The 18,678-nt window shown below is 37.6% G+C and overlaps 1 protein-coding gene and 1 long non-coding RNA gene across 4 annotated transcripts; both read left to right on the forward strand.

The window, feature by feature from the left end:
• Positions 1 to 508: 508 nt before the first annotated feature.
• LOC136841259 (pro-resilin-like) lies at positions 509 to 3,721 on the forward strand. The gene is made up of 4 exons (XM_067108263.1): positions 509 to 599; positions 2,256 to 2,384; positions 3,244 to 3,381; positions 3,496 to 3,721. Exons 1-4 carry the CDS (start codon positions 594 to 596, stop codon positions 3,553 to 3,555), a joined length of 333 nt encoding a protein of 110 aa, XP_066964364.1. The 5' UTR covers positions 509 to 593; the 3' UTR covers positions 3,556 to 3,721.
• Positions 3,722 to 7,728: 4,007 nt separating this feature from the next.
• On the forward strand, positions 7,729 to 18,397 carry LOC136840793 (uncharacterized). Of its 3 annotated transcripts, XR_010853735.1 has the most exons (6): positions 7,729 to 8,003; positions 14,055 to 14,201; positions 14,899 to 15,005; positions 16,408 to 16,526; positions 17,156 to 17,228; positions 17,537 to 18,397. It is a non-coding gene; the product is annotated as an uncharacterized lncRNA (long non-coding RNA). The 3 variants fall into 3 exon arrangements; XR_010853733.1 differs by lacking the exons at positions 7,729 to 8,003; positions 14,055 to 14,201 and adding an exon at positions 14,512 to 14,820; XR_010853734.1 differs by lacking the exons at positions 7,729 to 8,003; positions 14,055 to 14,201 and adding an exon at positions 14,512 to 14,723.
• The last annotated feature ends 281 nt before the right edge of the window (positions 18,398 to 18,678 follow it).

Consider the following 18,678-nt stretch of genomic DNA (forward strand, 5'->3'; position numbering starts at 1 on the left):
CAAAAAATAAGGTTATGCTACAACAGAAAATAAAAACGATAAAAAATCGGAATAGACGGTTCACCAAAAAAAAAAAAACTAAATAGTTCTCGAATAACACCCAAGGTAGAGCACATATTTATGCAAAGAGAAGGGAAGAGTGCAAACAATCTGTGATAGATAGATAGATAGATAGATAGATAGATAGTAGTAGTAGTAGTAGTAGTAGTAGTAGTAGTAGTAGTAGTGGGGGATTGATCTTTGGAACGGCTCTCAACCCCCGCAAGGATACGTGTAAGAAGCCTCACATTCTCTTGCAAAACGACACCTCGCTACCGGCCCATAGTGAACGGGAACGGTCCGACCGCTCACGACCTTGCTACACTAATGACCTCACACATGCCAGGAGAGAGAGAGAGAGAGAGAGAGAGAGAGAGAGAGAGAGAGAGAGAGAGAGAGAGAGAGACTGTGACTGCGGGAGAGACTGTGGGTATATAAAGGGATGCCCTTACGAGACGGGTATAGCTGCGACACGACTTGGAATCCGAGAACATCTTAGGATCATTCCTTCTTCAGCTCCGAGCTCCTCTTGGTCTCAAATTTTTTATTTCAACATGAAGGTATCTTCAAGAATGTTTCTCTCTCTCTCTCCCTCTTTAACTTTTAGAATGCTCGATGTGTTATTTTTGCTATTTTTTCTATCTGCTTTTTTTCTTAGGGAATGGAATGTAATCATTCATTTTTTACAGCAGTATAGATTTCAGGATCATTATTTTGTCACAGACATTAATTTGTCTGTTAAATCTGTTTTTGCCTCGTAGAGTATCAAAAGGTAGCTTTTCACATTGGATGTCTTTTTGGCCGTAGAACAATTGATACATTTATATAGAATAATATTTAGCACAGTACTATGCTCTCTCTGAGGACTTCTAGACAACATACTTCCAATTACTTTTTCCTCAAAGGAGGTTGAGTACATTATCTTATTTTGAAATCCTCATTGCTACAACTTCAGATAAAAAATTGCTGCAAGTAAGGGCGCCCATTTCTAAACATTTTGCAATGAATCGTGAAACTGCCTTTGAAAATTATAGAACAATCTCAATCAACGTAAGAGATCTTACGAAATATACCGTAACCTCAAAATCTCATCAAAGACTTTACAGTCGCATAAACTTTGATGCTTCATTTCTTTCTGCTAAACGCTCAGAGATTTTCAGTTTCCGTACTCGTAACTCAACGAGGTACCTGGCGTCACGTAGTGTCAGAATTGCCTGTTATTCTCTGGTAACAATTCTCGGCTCTCTGCAAAATATTAGAGCCATTTTACTCATTTATTCAAATGCATATTCGTTTTGGTTCTGTCGCTTATACAGACGACGTATCGAATGAAAAAAAAAAATTTCACAAAAGATCTGGCGGGACTTAAAATTCGAGAAATTTTCATTTAGCTGTCCTAAGATTTTACGATGAATTTCTACCTTACGTCTGTGTAACAGGTATCACGTAGAGAAAAAAAAAACCTAAGTGCATATACCTGAAATAGGTTTATTCTTTATATTGGTGTAATATGCTTCGATTTTTCATTTCAATATAATATCGCGCACGAGACCAAATGGGAAGTAGGATTGTTACAATGAATAGCCTCTTGAAATGAGTACATCTAAATACATCTAATTAGTAGTCCAGCACTGATTGTCTTCAACTGTGCTAAAAAAAACTGTAAATTACTTTTTAGTGGTCCAGATCAACGTTGTTTCGGTTAATCCTTTTTACAATTTTGTTAAATAGGTCATGTGCAACAAAAAAAAATTACAGTAGCAATTTTGCCCTACCGATATCGTCTGTCCCTTTCAAATTTTTTGCACAAATATTTCGTGTATTGGGTGAATTATTTTCGTGTTTTATTCATTATTCATTGCTTTTTCGTATTTGGTGAAGTGTTTTCTTATTCTACTTTTTATTCATTATTTTTTTGTATTTGGTGAAGATTTTTCGTATTTTATTCTTTATGTATTTGGTGAATTTTTTCGTCTCCTATTTATTATTCATTATTTTTAGTATTTGGTGAATTATTTTCTCATTTTATTCATCATACATCATTTTTTGTATCTGGTGAATTATTTTCGCAGTTGTTAGTGATATATCCTTACTTTTTCATTTTATTCATCATACATCATTTTTTGTATCTGGTGAATTATTTTCGCAGTTGTTAGTGATATATCCTTACTTTTTCATTTTATTCATTCATAATTTTTATTCTATATTATCTTCAGGTACTTTCAGCCGTTCTTCTCTTTGCTGCTGTGGCCCACAGCCTCCCCCAGGGGTACGATTACCAGCCCCCACCACCCCAACCCACCTACCTGGCTCCAGAACCCAGCAACCGGGTGGACAAAGTTGCGGTGAGTAAAAAATACTCGTTTGGGAAAACATTTAATGAATGAGTGAATATATGAATGATTGAATGAGTGAAGTACTCATTTTTTCAAACGTTTATTGAATGAGTGAAGAATATTCTCACAGGAATAAAGTCTTTTGAATTTTCCCGAGGTTGTGAAACCTTAACTCGAGCTCTCGTGGTCGAAAGTGATTATCGTATACAGTGTGATAAATTTTTTTCCTTCGTGATCAGGAATCAAAGATTATCGTACTTAATGTTTGTCGTACTTAATCGGCGTTGTCGTCTTCGGGAGCAAGGCGATAACTGGTTATCGTTTTTCCAAGATTCAGGACCCATATATATATATATATATATATATATATATATATATATATATATATATATATATATATATATATATATATATATATATATATATATATATATTGTGTGTGTATATGAACATACATATTTCTAATTATATATATATATATATATATATATATATATATATATATATATATATATATATATATATATATATATGTATATATAATATATATATATATATATATATATATATATATATATATATATATATTGTGCATGCGGACGTGTATGAATGTGTGTGTGCTTATGACAAAGTTGGCCATTTCGAGACTAGTGCAAAACGATACACGATTTGCTTGGAAACCTAACATCTAAAATAATTATTCATGGCTCAGTAAGCTTTATAGCGTTGCATTTTTCATTCTTTATCCATGTTCATACTTCTTCTTATCACCTGAACTATCTATCTGTCCAGTGTTGCTTATCAAGTTTTATCACTTATATCTTTCTTATTTTGCTTTTCTCTCTCTCTCCCTGTATCTCTCTCTCAGATGGAGGGGATGCCCTACGACTTTACCTGGGGCGTGACAGACTCAGACAGCGGCAACACCTTCAGCCACGTCGAGAACAGCGACGGCCAGAGGACCCAGGGAGAATACAGGGTGCTCCTACCTGACGGACGAACACAGGTAACATTTTTCAAGATAAACAATTTTAAAGTCTGGAGTCAGTTTTCTGTCTTATATTGTGAATATCTTTATCATGATAGTTATAATCTGACCTTTTCCAATATCTGTCCTCAGGTGGTGACCTTCTACGACAATGGAGATGGTTTCAACGCCGACGTCAACTACGAAAAGTAAACAAACAAAAATATGACGATCACGTTCCGCCAGACCGCCCAACTAAGCTCGCCGACCCCCACCTCCCCACGGAATGTTTCCTTGCGTTTCCCATAGCTTCTCGAGGAATTAGAACTGTACATAGCAAGCCTTGGATGTATTTATACGGTCGAAAATAAAATCTGTACCTCCAACCTCTGATTTGGTCATCCTTTTCCACTGGTTTACGAATTCGTGAATTGAAAAAGCTCGGTCTAAGGCTTCGAGTCAGCCAGTCTTCTAGAACCCAAGAGGCACTTTGGGAGCATAAGATCAAGGTGAGTGAGGCTGTTTGGTCTGAACAGTCGGCCGATGTATTACAAATTCGTCATTATACTTAATTTCGTTGCATAAGTAATGACAGATAAGTGGCAAATGCAAAAACGTAAGGATGTGCTTTGCAAATTATAGCTAAAAGAGACAAAACATTTTAGGCCTTTGCACCCTTGGTGTAACACGGACTACAAAGAGGTGTTTGAGAGTAGCACTGCATAATGGAGGCTGGAGAACAATCAGCTGATTGACGAGTGGTGTTGAGGTGTTAATTAGGAGGTCTCCGGTGTTAGGTAGGTGTGATCAGTAATTGGAGGGTGAGTGGTGGTTTTCTCAAGAAGAAACCCGTAGGGAGTTAGTGTAACCTCTCTCCTTTCCTTTACTGTACCTCTGCTCATATACTACCCTTTTTCATATTGCTTTCCACCCTCTCCTAACAATCGTTTCCGAGTGCGACTGCCATGTTTTCCCCCTGTTACACCATTAAAGACTTTTTAGTCTCAGTTTCCCTTTCAGCGCTGAATGACCTCACCATAGGTCCCAGCGCTTGGCCTTTGGCCTAAATTTCATATTCCATTTCCAATTCCTTTCTCGAGATGAAGTTGCGTGCGCACAGGATACAGTCACTGGCCTTCAAGAAACGTGTAGGCTAATAACAGAAATGGCCTAACAGTTTTCGTTCAAAGGAACCTATTATTATTATTAGTTATGCAAGCAGTGATAAACATCACCTAAACCCATCACATTACCAGTAACTAAGATTTGACAAACGCACGAACAAACGACTTTTCGGGTGCATTAAGTATCAAAGGACCCACTTTTCTTATAAGGCGACATTTTTTAAAAGTTTGACCGATCGCGAACGTTCTCCTTCTTATGAAAAACACATGACTTGTCAATATATTCTTGATAATGTTGAACGATGATGCTTCTCCCATGACAGCTTAAAAACACCTTTGGTGAAGGAAAGATTCGTAGGTCCTTTAAGAATACAGGTGCTACTACTCTGCCCTAAAATGGAAAACTGCAGTATCTGCAAAATTTTCGAAATTGAGATATGCCACCAACTGGTCTCGTGAAACACTGATACACAAGTTACTACAGTTTCAGAATGATTCTTCCAAGCTTTCCATGAGTATTTAGGGGGTCCCATTTGCAATATCTGCAAAATCAGCAGCAAGGCAAGGGAAAACTGCAGTACCTACCATTTTTCTCAGTTTTGTATTTTTGCAGACACCGCAGTCTTCCATTTTAGGGCAGCATTTTGTTCTAATCAAATGAAGTCAGTTCTTGAATACACCAACAACTCATTCTCGGGAGAATTCGTAAATATTATGAGCGTGTTGTTAGTAAACACTCGCAAAATGTCATTTACCAGATTTTCAAGCTCCTTAGGATTCAAGGGAGCGTCAGCATTTAAAGTGAAGGCCAGCAATTTCCCAGGCGCTGTTTTGCCCAGAATATGACTTCTAACAACAGCATTCGACCGCAGTTTCGGCAGAGTAATTTTACTTCTGTTATCTGTGCTTGCATACATTTTCTAACGCGCTTATTCTCGTACACGTCGTTCAGATGTTTTACATTTTCTTTGTGTTTATGAAGTTTCTCGTTTACATATAGTCGCTGCACGGACGCTTGAACCGTCTTAGAACTTAGTTTCAAGGTTGCAATTTCTCTGGCCAAACCCTTTTGAACAATGCAGAGATTTAGGAAACATACTTTCCTTAGGCGATGGCAGCTTTCATTAGGGTTAGTTACGACAGGAAGATTTCACTGCTGAAGTTTACCTCAGCTGAAAAGGCAAGAGACAGCATTAATAAATAATAAAAGGAGTAGAAATAAAGTTTGGAGAAACCAAAAACTTACACAAAATAAAAAAAATATATATAAAATAAATTACGATAGTCAGAACATCAAATTATGTGCCAACTCAAAACACAATTTGAAGCCATCAGTTAACATCGGAGAAAAACTTCAGTAACTTTACACAAAAGCACAAAATACAAAGCCTTAAAATTACACTGGGACAAGACTGAATGACGGTCTGAACCCTTCCCTCTTCTCAAAGTTAAAATTAATTTTATGGACTGTATATTGAAACGGATGAGATTCAGTGCTGATTTTGGGTCCAAGGTATTGTGCGTACTTGAAACATTGGCGATATCGAAGATAGTTCAAGCTGTGAAGTGAGACTGTATAGGAAAGTGCATAAGATTAATCCCTCTCATCTTAACGTTATTTGTATATTCAGTAGGTTATTCGCTAATCTTATTGTACAGAACATTTATATGCAAGATAAGGTAAGGTGATGGAAGTATGTGACGCAATGTATGGCAACACTGATCATCAGCCTGATAAGAATTGACTTGCATTGACTTAGCCTAACCTGGCGTAAGGCGGACAGATTTTGCACTGCACCATTTATAAAGGTTTGAAAGTCCCCTCTTTGTTTATATTTTACAGCTTAGCCTTCCTTTATTCAATAAAGCATATTTTTAATGTCTTTTCGTGTATTTATGCATTTTTAAGCTTTGGTGCTGTTTATTCAGTAGCATATTTATTGTAACTTCATTACGTATTCGAATTTATCCTAACTTTCATCTTAACGTCTATTTCTTATATTTTAACGGTTATCTCTCTTCCATCAATTAATCGGTTATTATTTTCTGCGGTAGGCCTATTGCGTCGGGTCTCCGTGTTTGACACGGTACGGCACACGAAGGCAAGATCTCTTCGAAAACTCCCGAGGGCTTTTGGGTTGAGTAGGGATATTTGTCATTATCACAGTTAATGATTTAAACTAACCTGAACCCACAGACTATGCTTATACGTGGTGAATACTTACCTTAGGATGTTTATATTAAAAAAAAAATCACAAGCTTGTCAAACTGTTACGGTTTTCCTTAGACTGCAAAGCAGTAACTCTAGAGTATGCAATTCGATTAGTCCATTCCTAAAACTAATGAAAAGCAAAAGTTTCCTGGGAACTGGATGGACAAGGAATATCTTGTTGCATAGTGAGGCCAAGTTACTTTCAATCTTGACCTACAGTTGGATAAACTAGGCTGGATCCATTCAACTTTATTTTGTGCACATTCATATCTGAGGAAATTCTGTAGCTGCGCATATTGTTCAACTTTGTGGAAAGTTATTTTTTTGTGTTTCAGATTCCGGAACTTGGTTGGGCCGCGAGGGGAGAGGTTTTATTAACTCTGTACTTAGATTCAGCCAGCCTTGTGCTGGCACGGGAACTTGCTCTTCAGCAGCTCGGAAAAATTTTACTTGTTTATCAAGTTAGTTTAACTTCCGACTCGGTCTAAATAAAAACATGATCCTGAACTATTGTCAGAAAGACCGCACGAGCTCCCGTGGCCACCCACGGGGGTAGTTGGGGAGACGTGGTTATGAAACAAAGCATCCCCCATCCTAAAATTCAAAGTTTTTAAGAAAACTTTCAAATGTGCCAACTATCTGGAGTCATGTGACCGTAGGAGGAACCTTAAATCTAATCTCTCCAGAAAAAGAAAAGGATGTATTTCTCTTCTTCTTGTGAAAACGAGTCTTCATTTATTTTCGATTTTTTTTACAAAAAAAAAATGTTTGAAATCTCGAAAATATGACATCCTCACACAGTTGTCTACATTCGCACTAGGTCTAATGGCTTCGTGCATTCAATGTGTTCATGGTTTACTTTAAAGGTTCCATTTTCAAAAGAATGACAGCCAGACCATTCATTTTTTTTTTTAAACAGATCTCTCCTCCACCTTCTTCCATCTCATTGGCTGGATCTTTCGGTTTCGTTCGGCCAATTGGGAAAAAGTTTTTGTCTTTAAACGAGTTTTTATTGGTCACTGGGAAGCTGCGCAGTCTGGGTTCAGTAATGTTGGTCTAGTAACTTCAAGGAAAGCCGGCTTTGTGAGAGGTTTGTCGGTTAGTGAGAAGGCAAGTTGCACCGGATTCATTAAAAACCTGGAGAATTACGAATTATTGAGTCTCTGCAAGGGTGTAATAGTAGATATAGTGAATTTTAGGACGAGGCGGAAGCCTCATGGTTGATCAGGAGAAGCAGATGATTTTGCTAAGTGAATTAGAATTGAAAATTTCACCGAAAATCTTTGGTACCCAAAATCACCGGCTTTAATAAAGTGAAAAGTCAGGTAAGTGTGTCAATTATTTATTCGACGTTTTATGAAAACTCGTCAATGTATTGGTCCGTGTTAAAGGTTTTACGATTCTTGAGACAGTAATCCCTATGCTATAGGCTTTATTTATTAAGGTGGTGTTTTCGATAGGCCTAACGGAACATTTAAAATTGATTAGAAAGCTTAGTCGAACGTCGGCCAACCATAAGCAACCTTAATAGGTAGCCTAGGCTAATTGCGTGTGATGTTAGTCACTAGATTTATTTTACATAAGCATAGGCGTAAGACAGTCATCATCGTCTTATCCCAAGAATGCACATTTTTTTCGTGCACCTGTCGTTATGATGATTGCACCATTCGAAATCGGGAATATTTTTTTGTTTCCCGAATAGGTCAAAGAGGGTGGCATACCCTATACCTAAAGTTAGTGGTGGTCCTGGTTCTTGAGGGATGAAAGGTAAATGACAAGTTTAGGAGAACGGAAGTGGGTAGGCTTAGTTCCAAAGCTTTGCACCAGAATGACTTATTTCCCCAGAGTACACTTGGATTTCAACCTCAAGCTATTTCGTCATATTTCGTCACCTACATGGTTTTGTATGAGACACAATTTATGAGTTATGGTATTTTTTTTAATCCCTAGTGCATCCTTAATGGCAAGGCCGGCCTACAGAGTTGCGTGCCTCCATTGGGAATATTTGTAAGGGGCCAGTCAGGTTCACAAACAATGTGTAGAATAAGACAGTTATTTATTAGACTTATGTCCCATCGATAGAAAGAAAGCCTAACTGAAATTTTTTGTATCAGTCTTGTAAGAGTACAGTGATTTCCCAGTTTGTTACAACACGTTCTAATTATAATTACTGTAACAATTTTTCGTACAATGAAAGAGTTAATGACAGGCTACCATTATGTCGAATACTGCATTGTAATTCATTATTCAGCCCACATATGCCTACTCTGGATAAATTAAAGCAATGAACCGAAGTATTTAAGTAAAACTCTGGAATTGGATTCAGGAATGCTGGCGGTCACGTATTCCGGTTTGTGTTCTCGTTTGTGCTCCTCTCATGGTATTCTCAATATATTTTTTTTTTTTTCCTAATTTGGTATATTTTCCATTGACACATTTTCAGTTTATAATGGTAACGGAAATGCACATCGAAAACTCTTGTTCCCTATAGGCCTAACACCTTTAAGAACAAAAACCTAAATATCAGATCGATGTTAACCTTCAATATGCTCTCAGACTGAATCACAGGCGTAATGCCAAATACCCACGCTTCTCAGCTTAAAAAGTTTTCACGTGCCCTGCTTGTAAGCTTAATGCGTTTGTGAAAAGGCTGCATAAAATGTTGCTTCAGTCACCTAAACGCAGTTAAAACTGAACAGCTTAACCAGAGCATAACAATATTGCATTACTGTGCTATATAAATAATCAGAAACTGTAGTCCATGCTTTTTCTTGGGAACTGCATTTTTAACGAAGTTAAGACTGTATCTGAATATTCCCGTTTTTGTCGCCATACAACTATACGCCTACTCGTGACAAATGTGTACTTTGTTCCAAGAACGGAAGCGTAACTTTTATCACCGAGATTTAATTTATTGATTGGAAACGTACTTCACATGCTAGTGTATACAGGGGGCTTACTAGGTAGTTATATTTATTATTTTATCACTTGAGATATAATTTATTGCTTGGAGACTACATGTCATGGTAAACGGATTGCTTGCCACGTAGTTTATCAAACAAAAACTCTCAGATGGAATCAATAAAAGTCACAAAGTGTGAGAGAAGTATACTTGACTTAATTCACTCCCTTACTGCCAATATTCGACTTGACAATAAAAACTAGTTTTATATCAAACACTGACACTTTTCCGCCTCATGTGAACTCTGATCAGAACAGATATGGTGATCAGAATATATATCATGAATTTCGTGCTGAGGTTTCATAGTAAAAATACTGACGTGTACAAGTGCCCTCAAGTCTTTAGTCAACAAGACCATTTGTCATCCTTAACTAGAGAGACGAAGAGGATGTAAATTTATGGAATGTTGATGTATTTGAAAATGGGGAGAATGAAGATCGGAAGTTTGGTTAACTGAGGTCTATTGAAAGGAAGCATAGCAAGCCTTATAGGCTATTGTTTTAGTATCACAAAATCGCCTTGATAACGGTCATTTTAGTTTTAAACCGTCTTTTTTTGTGTAGATTTTCATTTAATATTTCCACATAACCTTTAATTTTACCAACCATAGCTTCTCTCTCTCTCTCACACACTCTCTCTCTCTCTCTCTCTCTCTCTCCTCTCCTCTCTCTCTCTCTCTCTCTCTCTCTCTCTCTCTCTCTCTCTCTCTCTCTCATACCACACACACAGTCGTTTTTAAAAACTTGAGTCATACCCAATTCCATTTTCTATACCATTTCTTTTATGAAATCGTCCGTTTTCATAGCAACGTCGGCATCTTTTACTATGGTACTTAAATGGATGGCAAAAGCTTCGTGACTCCAGGTCAGGTCATGAGCATTAGGGACGATGACCTCAAGTACATACCATTGCTTAGAAACTTTCGTCATTATTGAAGTCTGGTGAGAAGGATAATAGATGACAATACGGCACGAGAAAGGCCAGCAGGCTGCTCTTGGAACATTATTTATCGTTTTCCTACTTTTTTTTAAAAATTCAGACGTATAATACTGAATCCAAATTCTTTAACTTTTATACAAATAATATAAAGGTGGTGATGACGACATAAACCTTCAAAGAACTGGATTTTTAAGGATAATTCAGAGATCAAGGCCTTTCGTAGGACTACTTAACCAATTCCTTGGGCTCATGTTCAGTGGAGGTTGTTTTTATCAAGTAAAAAAAAACTTTTGTTTTAGTATACCTTTTATCGTCTTATTTGAATAAATTAGTAGTTTCCACTAAAAGGGTGGGATGTATTGGTAATCTCTCTCTCTCTCTCTCTCTCTCTCTCTCTCTCTAGATCCTTTTCTTCATTTTTTTTTATTTTCTAGATCTCTATCTTGTTTTACCAGACACTCCAACTTCCTTTTTCACTCTTTAAGATCTGAATAGCTGAAAGTGCCCAGGGCTTGGTTGGATACCCTAAATAAATTAATAAATTAGTTTCTTACGAGGCCATTTCTAGCTATAGTGCCGAAATTACCAGACTGACTTGATCACTTACCCACATAAACTGTTAAGTAGGCTACCCTTTTACTGTCGCAAAGACTATACTGTTAAATTGTTTCATTTCGCATTTTCGAAGTTTGTAATTTATGATGTTTCAATAAGCTGCTACAATAAACATTTTGTTATTAATAAATACCCCCAAAGTCAGTAGGTTTAGGGATAAAGTGGAATACCTTCTTGATTTATTTTTATACTGGTTAGGCTGATGGGCACAGGTTGTTTATTCATTCAAGTGTCTCCCGCTGCTGACACAGACACAGTCGTAGGTTGCATGTTCATCAGTGTGTCTTGCCTCTGATACAGATTTGTCTCCTGCTTCTGATAGACATGATTGTAGTTGCAAATTCATTCAGTGTCGTCTGCTTCTGATAAAGACACGGTAGTACGTTGTTTTTACAATCAAATGTGTTTCCTTGATGTAAAGGCTGGTGTGATTTTCGGAGAGCGTTTCCACTGTGTAACTTTTCGTGCTTTGTACGGCTGACATGCTGTGTCTAAATGCAAGTGTGTGGCAATTACAGGCTTAAAAGTACCATCCAGTCACAGATAGATATATCGGTTTTAAAGGGAATTCTAGTCCTTGAGGTGTTCATGGACACTAATGGATGCAAGCTGTTAATAATAAGTTTCAGTCTAAAGATACCATGTACCCGGAATCACTTTTTTGGAATTAGAGGAATTTTCGGTGTTACTATAGTAGGCTGTCTACCTAGGGGATCAAATGTGTTTCGCCATGTTGAGTACTAGCCCCTCTTGGATCAAATGTGGTAAAGTGCACTCAGGACATTTGATCCCCGAGGGGCTAGTACTAAACATGGAGAAATAGTGTAGAAACACGCATGTAGACCGCCTGCTGTAGTAGAAACACGCAGGTAGACCGCCTACTATAGTAGCACCGAATTTTCTCTGAGGCCTGACAGACAGGCAACACAGGTTCCCTTGCCTTGAAGGGAAACGTGATCTACTTGAGTGGAAAGTATTATCAGCCCTTTGGGCATAATGAGACCTTATGATGCAATCAACAAATCTGCATCTTGGTCAGAACTCGGCAGGTTTCCAGTTCCTCTCAATAGGGAGAGAAAATGTGTTAATCTGGTTAAATGTTAGAACGACAACCTTGCAAAGTTAACAGTGTGGTTGTTAGGTATACTGGTACGGTAGTACTGCAGTAATTGACCGTTACTTGATGCACGCTCCCTATGCTTTCGAGATATAAAATACATGCTCCTTATGCCTTCAGGATACAAAATACGTGCTTCCTAGGCTGTCTAGGTACTAAATATATATGAATTGCATTAAAGTAAGTCGTTTATTTAAAAAGGCACTGAAAACCGTCCGATAGTTTGGATTGGTGCTACTTTGTCTTGGCGGAGACTCAATAGGGCGCCTTGTTTAGTACTAGCCCCTCGGGGATCAAAGTATTATAGACGCCCATTTCTATATTGTGTGGTCGACAGATTTTATATTAATAAACTATACCTTTGATCCCCGAGGGGCTAGTACTAAATACGGCGTCCCAATGAGCTTCCGCCATGTTTAGTACTAGCCCCCCGGAGTTGACGCGTAGATAACAAGCCAAAGTAACACCTTTGAGTTTTTGAAGTTTTGATGAATCTGTAACTACTGAACAAATTCACTCATAGACGCAGGGCACTTGGACTGTAATAACCAGGTATTCAGCAATATGTTCTGATCGAAAGCGTTATCATTAAACGCTGTACGCTTCGTTTTAATGAGTATCTGCGCAGTGTGGTAGATGGGGTCAATTATACTTAATTATGTAAGGGCCACTATCTCGCTGTCAAATTTCCTAATGCTGATACAATAATTGTAAGTAAATATCAGGTCCCTGATTTTCCTGTTGCTCTTGGATGAAAAATAGATTTTTGCACTAGCACCTGATGTACCACCAAGTTCTTCATTGAAACTCATTCAGAATTAACAAGAAAATGATGAAAGTAGAATTTATATAATTTATAACAGTAGGCACATGAGCAACAGGATTTTTCTTATGAAACTTTGATTTTGGTTAACCGTGACCATTAGTCCTTCGAGGTTACTAAACGCTCTTAGAATTTCTGTTAGTTAAAGGAAATAGAAGATAGATTTTGCCTACGTAAATCCGTCAGCCTGTCAATTCGCTTATGAAAATATAAGGGCCATATTATAAAAGGTTGTTAAATCGTAACTGTTTTGAGATTGAGTTGTGAAACCCTTGGTCCTTATAGAAAGAACCGTTAAACCTTTGTAGGAATTTTTACGTAAGTTTATTTTGAAGTGGGGTTTTGTTTAGTTTAATCGGGAAAATAAAGTAGTATATTGAGAATAATCCTTAAGAAGTTGGTTTGAGATTATGCAGATCACAGCTAGTGTTGGAATTTCTAATGGAACTATAGTTGGGGCCAGCACTAATAGGTTCTTAGCATGCGATGAAATTTTAGAGATATGCAAATATTCTCTCTCTCTCTCTCTCTCTCTCTCTCTCTCTCTCTCTCTCTCTCTCTCTCTCTCTCTCTCTCTCTCTCTCAAATGTATACTCTAAAAAGGCACTGAACTGTCCAGTTATGCCAATATGTTGCTATATTCTTGGTCTTCCTTACAAAAATCAGCCATATTCTTGGTCTTCCTTACGAAAATCAGCCATATTCTTGGTCTTCCTTACGAAAATCAGCCATATTCTTGGTCTTCCTTACGAAAATCAGCCTCTTTTTGCCAAGTTCCTCTCTCTCTCTCTCTCTCTCTCTCTCTCTCTCTCTCTCTCTCTCTCTCTCTCTCTCTCTCTCTCTCTCTCTCTCTTCTTTGTATGTATGCATCTGTTCTTGTTCAGTAAAATCGAGTGTTAATTCCTGTTGTCTCATTTCAGACTGGCTAGAACATCAGTGTCGGAAGGACAATGTTACAGGAAGAGAGCAAAAACTGACTTTCACTGAAGACCTTTCACCCAACCGCCCTACGTTTAAGCAAGATTTTGTCTTTACTCTTCATCAAGCTGACTTGTCGTTTCAGCAAGGTTTTGTCTTTACTCTTCATCAAGCTGACTTGTCGTTTCAGCAAGGTTTTGTCTTTACTCTTCCTCAAGCTGACTTGTCATTTAAGCAAGATTTTGTCTTTACTCTTCATCAAGCTGACTTGTCGTTTAAGCAAGGTTTTGTCTTTACTCTTCATCAAGCTGACTTGTCGTTTAAGCAAGGTTTTGTCTTTACTCTTCATCAAATGACTTGTCGTTTAAACGGGTTTTGTCTTCCTCTTCCTCAAGCAACTTATCATTTAAGCAAAGGATTTTATCTTTACCACTCTTCATCAAGAAGCTGACATCGTTTAAGCAAGGTTTTATCTTTACTCTTCATCAAGCTGACTTGTCGTTTAAGCAAGGTTTTGTCTTTACTCTTCATCAAGCTGACTTGTCGTTTAAGCAAGGTTTTGTCTTTACTCCCCATCAAGCTGACTTGTTTAGGGAAGATTTGGTCTTTACTCCTTTACTCATCATCAAGCTGACTTCTCGTTTAAGCAACATTTTGTCTTTACTCTTCATGTAATATTTTTTTACTTTTACATGGAATTGTCTTACAACGTGCAGCTAAATTCAGCACTGATAATTCAAAGCCTGTTCCTTTTCAAGAAACTGCCTGGTAATAGCAAATTCCTAAACAGTGCATGGACTTTGCCTGAAATTTGGGTTGTTCCCAACAGCCTGAGTCCTTTTACAGATCTGTAGGAGCCACCTGTTAAGAAGCAGATTTTATCCAAAGAGCTAAGAGCGTTCTGGAGATTTTATGGAAGTTTAAACAATGGGTCTCGGTTGCAAAGTGCAGAGGTAAGAATATTTAAGACCAGGATCGTTTATCTTCAGTATATGATTTGGGTTCAGGGTATTTTGACTTGCATAATGGTAGGAATATTTAAATATCTGTTTTTCTTGGGTGGTTTCCTCTAGGTAGATGTGTCCTTTTTTTTCTTGACTAGATTTTTATGAAGTTTTTGGTCTTAGCTTTATCATTCTCTCTCTCTCTCTCTCTCTCTCTCTCTGGTTCCTATGAATCTTGAAGCATTGTGTATGAGAAAAAGTTGAATATATAAGAATTCCAAACAGGCTTTTCTTGGAGCTATTACTTATTCTAGAATTCTTGCAACAGCAAGTAATTTTGATTCGTGGTGCAGAACTTTGGTGAGATAACCAGCCAAAAAAAAAAATCAGAACTAACTATAGATATGTTGTGCTAGAATAGGACCAATTGAACATCCCTTGGAATGGATTGGAATATAGAATTTGGGGCAAAGGCTAAGTGATGGGACCTATGATGAGGTCATTCAGCGCAGAAAGGGAAACAGAGTAAATAATTGCTAGGAGAGGGTTGAGGATAGTAAGATGGAAGGAAGAGAAGTGTTCCTTGAAAAAATATTTGACCAGAACGGGACTTTCAAGGTCATCTCGAAAGTACCTTTTAAATTAAGCAGGTAGTTCATTGCTAAAAGAGTTGGCGGTGATTACTGTGGCAGCTGATATATTTGTGAATCACCAATGATTAATAGAACAGTGTCATTTCCCTTTGAGGTTTCTGGGAACGTTATGAAAGAATGAATTCCATCTTGAAACCAACGAGGTACACGATTCTCAGGAATGATTTAGTAGGAATGCTGGAGGTGTACTAGTCCTGTGTAATTTACAGGAGGTTAATCCTTACTGAGCAGTGAATACAACCGAGGCTCATCCGTACCCTTGGGTACTGGGGCATTTTCATTATATGTCCTAAATTTAGGATTTTAGGTCATTAGTAGCAACCCTGTTTAAGGAGAATGATTTTTGTCAAATACTTAAGACCAAAATAATAAAGGGCGTTCGAAGAACCTTTGCTTGATTAAATTTGCCCAAAAACTTCTTAATGGTAAAATTATTTTTTAAATATTTTTCTGAATTGTGCAATTATGGTTTTATTAAGAACTTGGTGCCCGATTGTTTCTAAGGTGTGGTTGGACATTAGTTTCTATTTAATTTCTTTATGTACATTTTTACTTGACATAATGATTATGCATGCATACCTCTAATACTATTTGAGATTGCTCATTGATTTCAACCTGGAAAAAGTAGGCAATGATCGATCTTTCAAACTAATTAAAATAACTATACCTCTAATTTATTAAGAGATTTTTCCGCAAAAATATATCTATTTTGTATGTAAGTAATTTTTGTTTTATGTACAAAATTGTTTTATTTTCAGGTTTGCAGAAAACGTACCTGGTAGAAAGTGGCAGCGAGATAATAGATGCTTCGAAGATTTCACGAAGATTTATAGTACTGTAATTGCAAATATGTTTAACAGAACTATCTAACAACCAGGTTGGTATATTAGACATTTTTCACTTTATTGCTGAAATAGTAATAATAATAATTTAAAATTTATTCGAGTAAATACGTACCGTAGTCAAGAGCGCAACTTAAGGAACTTTGTCTTTGAAGAGAACTTAGCAATTCCGAGAATTTTAATTGGTTAATAAAGGAACTTTGTCTGAAGAGAATAAAGGAACTTTGTCTTTGAAGAGAACTTAGCAATAAAGCAATTCCGAGAATTTTAATTGGTTAATAATAGAAGTATGATAAAATTCCTTCGAATTTTTGGAGTATTTATTACTTAGGTCATGCTAGGTGTAAAAATTGTTTTGCAAGGAAACTCAAGATTACAATGAAGTATGCTTATACTCAAATGTCATATTTCAGTAGAAGTACAGTGAAGTATGCTTAGACTCAAATGTCATATTTCAGTAGATGTACTATGTTAAGAGAAGGTTGTTCTTGAGTTCTTATTCGGCATATAGCTAACAAACAATGGTTCATTTTTGTAAAAAAAATAAAGTTTACTCTCGTCAAAAACTGCGACTTTTTGAATGGCGGTTTTACTGTGTGCAGTAAATATAATATTTTTACCTTTCAAGCCTGTCCGAGTAATGTGTGCTTTGCTTTCTCTCCAGGGTTCAAGATATGGAAGTCATATTTCAAGTGCAACTGACCTCTGTAACCCCTAGTGGAGTTACCCCATACCAGGTGAGAATTAAGTAGCATTTCATTTTCGATAATTGCGCTTAAGAATTAACTGGAAGATGATACTGTGTACAAGTTCTCTTATCTCTCCAGAGTTGCTTAGCTGACAGCCGGGTAATACGAAAAAAAAAAGTTCAGAAAGACAACTAATACAAGTTTAGTTTGCACAGTTCTAAAACTTTCCTTTAGATATCTATTGACATTTTTGTCTATTTACATTCTCAGAATTGACAATCATCAAAACTGTGTACAATAATCATGAGAAATAAGGATTTGATACTACCATTTACTAACAAATTTTTATTTTTCAGATTTGTCACATCTAAGAATGACCACGTAAAACAAGCTGGAAACAGTCTCCGGGCACTAATAAAAAGTGAATAAATATGCAGACCAGTAACACAATGAAAACAGTTGGACGAGACAAATTCACAAGAAATAGTGTTATACAAAGTGTGTATAAGTTCAGCATCTAGGAGCAAGAGAGATAAGCTGTCTTAACACGACCTTTCTTAAACTGTACCGACATTTGTTTCTACTAAACTTCTTACGGGTAAAAAATTGGCAGCCACTGTACTCCAGTAATTATCTACCAACATCAGAAAGATGGACTGCGAGTGACAGGATGTTTAAGGCGATGTTTTTTAAACTGCTCCACTTCAAGAACGTCCAAGTCTTTTCGTCCCCCTTCGTATAAGGGGATTTATCTGCCTGGAAGTTAAAGTCCCTTTAATCCTGACATTATATACAGATAGGGTATCCCAGCACTGCTCATGGATACCTTGAATCTGCAATATTCTTCTCCATCAAACATTATTACTCTCATGTGGCTGCAAAAGTGCCCTTTATGTGGTCGGCTGCAAAACGCCCTCTATCCTGACAATACAAGGTTTTTTTTGTGGACTATTTTTCATTTGCATGGTTACACTCAGGCTGCTTGTAAGGGTCATGTGGCTGAAGGAAATTTTATCCTGGCATCATAAGGACCATGTTGCTGGAAAGTAGACGTCTTCAACTTTTTAATATTGAATGCAATGCTTTCACAAGCATTTTGCATCTGCTCCATTTTTTCTCTTAGAGCGCTAGCCTCCTTCCAGCCGAATAGCCCTTTTATCTCCCCTAGGTTGCTTGATACACTGCTGTTGGCCTGCAGATTTGTCCCACGCCTGCTGCGTCTGCAGATTTGTCCCACGCCTGCTGCGTCTGCAGATTTGTCCCACGCCTGCTGCGTCTGCCGTTTGTCCCCGCCTGCTCGTCTGCCAGATTTGTCCCACGCCTGCTCGTCTGCAGATTTATCCCGCCTCTGCGTCTGCCGTTGTCCCACGCCTGCTCGTCTGCGAATTTGTCCCACGCCTGCTGCGTCTGCCGCGGTTTGTCCCACGCCTGCCTCGTCTGCCGGTTGTCCCCCATACCTGCTCGTCTGCAGATTTGTCCCACGCCTGCGTCTGCAGAT

The sequence above is a fragment of the Macrobrachium rosenbergii genome, chromosome 8 (genome assembly GCF_040412425.1).
Source record: "Macrobrachium rosenbergii isolate ZJJX-2024 chromosome 8, ASM4041242v1, whole genome shotgun sequence".
In the NCBI taxonomy this organism is placed as follows: Eukaryota; Metazoa; Arthropoda; class Malacostraca; order Decapoda; family Palaemonidae; genus Macrobrachium; species Macrobrachium rosenbergii.